General features: G+C 36.6%; 1 protein-coding gene across 1 annotated transcript; it reads left to right on the top strand.

The window, feature by feature from the left end:
* The first annotated feature begins 279 nt into the window (after positions 1–279).
* fbxo36b (F-box protein 36b) lies at positions 280–5,150 on the top strand. Its single transcript, XM_072440496.1, has 4 exons — positions 280–418; positions 2,584–2,692; positions 3,400–3,572; positions 4,947–5,150. The coding sequence occupies exons 1-4, from the start codon at positions 323–325 to the stop codon at positions 5,148–5,150; spliced, it is 582 nt and encodes a 193-aa protein (XP_072296597.1). The 5' UTR covers positions 280–322.
* The last annotated feature ends 2,669 nt before the right edge of the window (positions 5,151–7,819 follow it).

The raw sequence follows: 7,819 nt of genomic DNA, 5'->3' as shown, positions 1-7,819 counted from the left end.
TGCGAATATTCGATTCCTTTCCGCTTTGACCCCATGAGCTGCAGAAAGCCTCGTGACCCGCAGTGACAATTCACGCGTGAATGACGGCCCAGGTTTACGGCGCACGCTTTATTTTGTAAATGCTCCGGAAAATACGCCGCTCCTGAGGCGGTGCGTGATCATATCTGCTTTAATATAATAATATAGTAATAGAAGTATCGTGAGGCTGTGGGGGGCGCTCTGCGTTTGGGCTTTTATTTGAAACTTTTATAAATAGTACTTCTAAAATCTTCTAAAGTCTGTCTGAATTAGATCTGCGTTGTCACGGTGACGACCAAACAACATGGCGTCGCTTCTGACAGACCCACTGTTTGAAATATCTGGAATCGCTCCAGCACCAAACAAGTCATTTTATTACTTAGGCATAACTCAGTCTGAGGTAAGTGTTTATTACTTAGGCATAAGTCAGTCTGAGGTAAGTGTTTATTACTTAGGCATAAGTCAGTCTGAGGTAAGTGTTTATTACTTAGGCATAAGTCAGTCTGAGGTAAGTGTTTATTACTTAGGCATAAGTCAGTCTGAGGTAAGTGTTTATTACTTAGGCATAAGTCAGTCTGAGGTAAGTGTTTATTACTTAGGCATAACTCAGTCTGAGGTAAGTGTTTATTACTTAGGCATAAGTCAGTCTGAGGTAAGTGTTTATTACTTAGGCATAACTCAGTCTGAGGTAAGTGTTTATTACTTAGGCATAAGTCAGTCTGAGGTAAGTGTTTATTACTTAGGCATAATCAGTCTGAGGTAAGTGTTTATTACTTAGGCATAAGTCAGTCTGAGATAAGTGTTTATTACTTAGGCATAAGTCAGTCTGAGGTAAGTGTTTATTACTTAGGCATAAGTCAGTCTGAGGTAAGTGTTTATTACTTAGGCATAATCAGTCTGAGGTAAGTGTTTATTACTTAGGCATAAGTCAGTCTGAGGTAAGTGTTTATTACTTAGGCATAAGTCAGTCTGAGATAAGTGTTTATTACTTAGGCATAAGTCAGTCTGAGGTAAGTGTTTATTACTTAGGCATAAGTCAGTCTGAGGTAAGTGTTTATTACTTAGGCATAATCAGTCTGAGGTAAGTGTTTATTACTTAGGCATAAGTCAGTCTGAGATAAGTGTTTATTACTTAGGCATAAGTCAGTCTGAGATAAGTGTTTATTACTTAGGCATAACTCAGTCTGAGATAAGTGTTTATTACTTAGGCATAAGTCAGTCTGAGGTAAGTGTTTATTACTTAGGCATAATCAGTCTGAGGTAAGTGTTTATTACTTAGGCATAAGTCAGTCTGAGGTAAGTGTTTATTACTTAGGCATAAGTCAGTCTGAGGTAAGTGTTTATTACTTAGGCATAAGTCAGTCTGAGGTAAGTGTTTATTACTTAGGCATAACTCAGTCTGAGATAAGTGTTTATTACTTAGGCATAAGTCAGTCTGAGGTAAGTGTTTATTACTTAGGCATAAGTCAGTCTGAGATAAGTGTTTATTACTTAGGCATAAGTCAGTCTGAGATAAGTGTTTATTACTTAGGCATAATCAGTCTGAGGTAAGTGTTTATTACTTAGGCATAACTCAGTCTGAGGTAAGTGTTTATTACTTAGGCATAAGTCAGTCTGAGATAAGTGTTTATTACTTAGGCATAAGTCAGTCTGAGGTAAGTGTTTATTACTTAGGCATAAGTCAGTCTGAGGTAAGTGTTTATTACTTAGGCATAAGTCAGTCTGAGATAAGTGTTTATTACTTAGGCATAAGTCAGTCTGAGATAAGTGTTTATTACTTAGGCATAAGTCAGTCTGAGATAAGTGTTTATTACTTAGGCATAAGTCAGTCTGAGATAAGTGTTTATTACTTAGGCATAAGTCAGTCTGAGATAAGTGTTTATTACTTAGGCATAAGTCAGTCTGAGGTAAGTGTTTATTACTTAGGCATAAGTCAGTCTGAGATAAGTGTTTATTACTTAGGCATAAGTCAGTCTGAGATAAGTGTTTATTACTTAGGCATAAGTCAGTCTGAGGTAAGTGTTTATTACTTAGGCATAAGTCAGTCTGAGGTAAGTGTTTATTACTTAGGCATAAGTCAGTCTGAGGTAAGTGTTTATTACTTAGGCATAAGTCAGTCTGAGATAAGTGTTTATTACTTAGGCATAAGTCAGTCTGAGGTAAGTGTCGTTGTAACGCGACGTGACGTTACAAACAGCAGAGGAAGTGAACATGCTGTAACTGGACAAACTGGGATCTCAAATGAGCTTTGAAAAGTGACAAATGAAAACCACTGGCATAACCTACATGTATAGAATAGTCTTTACTTATGTAAAGGCTAATGGCGATCCAATAAATAACTAGATAAATAAATAAATAAATAGATAAAGACCCTGGTTTTAAGATTTGTTTATTCTAATATTTGATGAAACCAAAATCCTATTTTTTTAGGTTAACTGAATAACATTAAATCAATCAAATCAAAACAATTTACAGAATATATATATATATATATATATATATATATATATATATTAGTATTTGTGCTGAAACATGAAAATGAAGGCTTTGCGCTGACACTTGCAGGTGATCTGGAGATGGTGGAAGATCTCTCTCAGGACATCGGACAGGAACACGAGGCCTGGAGAGCTCAAGGAGTCCCACATGGAGATGTTAGAAGACGCCAGGCTCCAGGGTAAAGTTAGAATGAGACGAGACATTTTAGAATAGATTTATTCACTAAACACAAAGGTACATAAGTTAAGTGTAATTGTGTGAGGGCAAAACCTAAAACCTCTTGACTGTGGAAATTACATTAAAAATATGGGTGAAAAAATCGACTTTTAATGATTATTGTGAAGAAAAAAAACTTCATTTAATTAATGCTTTAATTTTAAAACAAGCAACAAAGCAAACTTTCAGAATAATAACGTTAATTTGACATAAACTGCCAGATAAAATCAGCATTTTGCATTTAAAAAACATCTTCTAAAATGTTCTATTATAACTTTTTAGTTATTGTGACCCAATCGTGGAACAATCTTGACAATTATTCATGATAAACACTTTTCCTGTATCTCAATTGTTCACATACAATGACTTGAGACCTAACCCTTTTCATTTTTATGTATTTTACTTGCCAGATTTATTGAACATGTATTTATTTATTCAAGCAAATAAACAAAAAAAACTATTGAGTCAAGACCTCTTTTTCAAGAGTGACCTGGGCCGAAGTGGACAGTGCAGCACACACAATCATAAAAGATGAATGATTCATTTGTATATATAAGAAAGATTCAAACAGAACAAGACTTAAAAGCACAGACAAAGTTTAATATGATTTATTTTTGTTCTGAGTTTTCTTTTGCCAAACCAAATAAGCCAGATCGTTGTCATTTCCAGCTGACATCGCCACAGTGTTCGGACCTGAGGTTTTGGACCACGTCAAACGTTTGTGCCAAGGCCAAATGAACTTCCTGGAGCTCCTGCCCGACGCTCTGCTCCTGCGCATCCTGAGCCTCCTGGAGCTGGAGGATGTGGGGCAGCTCATGCACACGTCCCGCCGCTTCTGGAAGGTGAGGCCCAGGTACTTTTTAGACACTATAATCCACCTCTACTCCAGTAATATTCATTTTGCAGTACTTGAGTAAAAGTTTAGTTTGTGAGTAAGTCCACAGTGAGCTTAATGTTGACAATATTAAATGATCCAAATATTTGCAAATGACCTTCAGAGATGATTTGTCATTTTAATTGGAAACACCAGAGTCTGTGCATTATGGGGACGCCTGATTTTTTAGCAAATGTGTTCCCTTTTGTCCACCCTCTGGTTAATATTAATATAATAATAAATTTTATTTATGAATCACCTTTCTGGGCACTTAAGGTCGTCTGAATAAAGAGAACAATTAAGCTCCTGGGCCTGTGAAACATGTATTTCTGACTCAATTTGACAACATTTCAATAGGCGTGGTACGTCTGTCCAGTTCTACTCCTTCTGACTTTCTCCAGATATGATTTTACTTCACTTCTTTTTACTTCTAATAATGTACCGGATCAATATTATTTTGAATGTTAGTGTGTAAAAAGACTCAAAGAACTAAAAGGACTAAAATCAAGCTATATGTTTGGCTATATTCTACAAGTAAACTAGAAATAGCATTTTTGCAAAACTGGTCTGCCAACAACATCACAGAATGTCATAAACCATAGACTAAAAGATAATCATGGAGTATGTGTGTGTGTGTTATACATACTGTTACAGTAATATTCATTGTCTAAATAAGTCTGTTTCAGTCAAAAGCTTACAATGTTAACATGTTTGAGTATAAGTCAGGCTGTATCCTTCTCAAAACGCTCAACACACCTCTTTATGTCATCAGGTGGTAATCCAGAAGTTCTCCTCAGTATTTTTAAAGTCCAACACCTTCACTAGACTCATTCTGATCATTCTTTTACTAACCGACTGCAATGTTGGCAACTTTTTTATAAATAAGTATTTTCTTTGAAATGGCGAAACTGTAGATTTGAGCTCTTTAAGCACATTTAATCATGTTTTTATAACACTTCTGATGAGCCCTCATTTCCCACTCTAACCGTTGTTATTTGAGTTAAAGGTTTTGTGCATAGATTGCATAGATTTAATTTATCATTTATCATTTATATTGTCCTCAACTTAAGAGGACAATAAGAAAGCAAAACAATCACCACTGCCAAATATAAAGAATAAGGCACGGAGGCATTGACAACATTTGCTACATTAACTAATTCTCATTGTGGAATATTACTCTCATACAATAAGTGTGAAGGAGTCGAATAAGGAAAACACCGCCTTAAGAAACAGAACAATTTGGAAAGTAAGGTGACGGGGAATATTACCTGAAAAATCCTGACTCATCTCATCATTTGAGTTGATCTCTCTTTTGTATGGATGTTTTGGGTGTGTTTTTCAGCTGTGTCAGTCGCAGGAGTTCTGGGAGAATGCGGTGAGGCAGCGCTGTAGCACGCTGCCGGACGAGGTGGGGGCTCTGGCGCGCCACATCGGCTGGCGACGCATTTTCTTCACCGACAAAATCAAACTGCAGCTGCTGGTCAACCGCCATCGAGCGGCGCTCCAGGAAGCAGACCAGAGCGCACACGCAAACAGTGACAAATAAGTAATAATAATGTAGCAGTGAGGAAAGTGAGTATATGAACACCCTGCAATTCTCCAAGTTCTCCCACTTAGGGATTATGGAGGGTTCTGACATAGTTGCATTTCCATTGTCAGCAACATCTAAATCTAGTTCTAAAAAAACTCCACTCCTCAACACGGAGCAACACGGAGTTGTCTTTAGGTCTGGAGACTGGCGAGGGCCCTCCAGAACCTCCATATGCTTCTTACAGAGCCACTCCTTGGTTCTCCTGGCTGTGTGCTTCAGGTCATTGTTACGTTGGACCCAGCCACGACTCATCTTCAACGCTCTTGCCAACACATGGCCCCGTTCATTCTGTCCTTAATACAGAGCGGTCCTGTCCCCTGTGCAGAAAAGCAGCCCCAAAGCATGATGTGTTGTTGTACTCATCCCTCTTCCTCACCACATTGTACTAGAAGTTCTAGAACTAACTGCTACTACTATTCCACCACCACTCTAATAGATAGGAATAATCGCAACAAATCTCGAAAAAAAACTGCAAGATCAAGGAATACCAAAGGCAACAGCAAGAATCACATGAACAACATCTACAAAAAGAACATTGAATGACGGAAATTTGACACGAAATGTGACCTGTAAAATGGTCCAAAAAACAAGTTTCTATAATAAGATAAGATAATAATATTAGTAATGATATCAATAATAATAATAGTAATAATAATCAGTGGACTTCATCTAGACGAATGTAAAGGTGGGGACGAGTACTTATTGGTCATCAAAGATCATTTTACAAGATTTGCACAGCTGTATCATCCCAACACCTTAAAATCTGGCTTGCTCTGTGGCCGTTCTCCAAAGTTCCCCATTAACATGTTTAATTACCTGCTGAGACAGGAGGGCCAATTGTTCTTCAGCCTCAAAGCCAATCAGCCATTTCATTAGATTTTGCCTCTGAATTAACTGTTTTTTTGGGGGGAATTTTCAAACAAAAGTTGGTGCACAATGTTCATCGTGCCATTTACTGTAACTGATGTTTGTTATGTTGTTTAAATGAGGAAAAATAATATGTTTTGTGTTATTTACTCTGCAAGCCAATAAGCCATTTACAGTGTATTCCTTTTTGTCTCTGAAGTAACAGTGCCAGAAACTACAGATGACCATACAAATGTTTGCCTGCCTAATGCGAAATTAAGTCATTTTTATGTTTGGTATTTTCCCTAAAATAACTTGGTGCTTTATGTTCATCATGCCATTTACTGATCTGTGTTTATGATGCAAATAAAGAAAAAGAAGATGTTTTGTTTCATTTACTTGCAGGTTTTCAGAGTAAAGAAGATTCAGATGTAGAAAGTGAAATTAATTATTATTTTTTAAATCTTGAACTTTCACTAAATCAAACCCAAACAAATCAAAGCTTCATGTACTTGATGTAAAAAGTAAGAAAGTTGAGTTGTCATTTTACTACAAAAATCATCGATGCATGTCATAGAAAAACTTACTTTGTTAACTTATTTTTTTATTTTCAACCAATCCCTGACCTCCGGGCATTACTATTATTAAGAGACGAGCAACAAAGCTCCCTGAATACCTTGTATGTGAATTGAATTATAACGTTAGTAACTGTGACACAATCGCTTAATTATTTAGTTTGGAAAAATAGTTTTGTCAAAAGTGAAACACGGAGGAAAATAACATTTGTGTTTATCCCACCCATATTTGATAAAGCTATATAAAATAATGCATTATAACTCACATTTAAATATATTTATGATATTGAACTTTTCTTCCTCATTGGACCTTCCCTGTGTAAAGAAAGATAAACCTGAAGAAGAAAAAGAAAAGAAATGTGATTATCCCGATCGACCTAAAAAAAACTAGAAGCCATTGCCTGCCAATATTTTATCCTCCAATCCAAAATAAATACGTAAATGTGTCATTTCAAGATATATAAAATAGAGTGTATTCAAAGTCCCACCCAACAGTATTCACATTATACACACATTATATTATTCACATACAGTATTATTTGTGTATTTGGTCACATGAGATCCAGGCCTTATTGCATCTCCACTCAATAACATACTCTCAAGCAGGTGGTTGAAGTGTCTTGCTCAAGGACTATGCACCGGTCAGAGCACACTCTAACCACTGAGCCACCGTGGGTTAAAACATGGAGAAATACTGTACCAGAAAATAGCATATTCCTTTTATGTGACACAAGCTAACTGGAGGCACTGCTCTGTCTGAAGCTCACATTCCACTTTAATCTGAGTTTTGTTCTTACACAATCTGACCATAAAGAAGTGAAACTACATCAGATTTACAGTTAAACAAGTCACAATTTAGCTTCATCTCTTTTGTTTCCTACACTGGACCATGAACTCTCGTATTGATCACCAGCTTCCGAAAATGTGTTTAAACCCATTTTATATTCATTGTATGCGTAATGTGTGTATTATGTCACCATGGTGAAGGTGGAACTATTCTCCACAGAAATATACACAAAGTTTCAACAATAATATCTTATGAAACACATAGTTTACATCCTGTTACTGCACATGGTCTGGAGCCAATTGGAGGATTTGTGCCACACTGGCTCTGCCCTCTGACAGATTAAAGCTCGTAATGACACTGTTCTGCTCGCCCATCTCTGCCTTGTGTAAGACAATGTATAAATACTTATTTGCACT

This window comes from Eucyclogobius newberryi, unplaced genomic scaffold, assembly GCF_026437365.1.
Source record: "Eucyclogobius newberryi isolate DKJ021-1_F unplaced genomic scaffold, fEucNew1.0.hap1 SCAF_12, whole genome shotgun sequence".
In the NCBI taxonomy this organism is placed as follows: Eukaryota; Metazoa; Chordata; class Actinopteri; order Gobiiformes; family Gobiidae; genus Eucyclogobius; species Eucyclogobius newberryi.
This window is presented reverse-complemented; position numbering and strand designations above follow the sequence as displayed.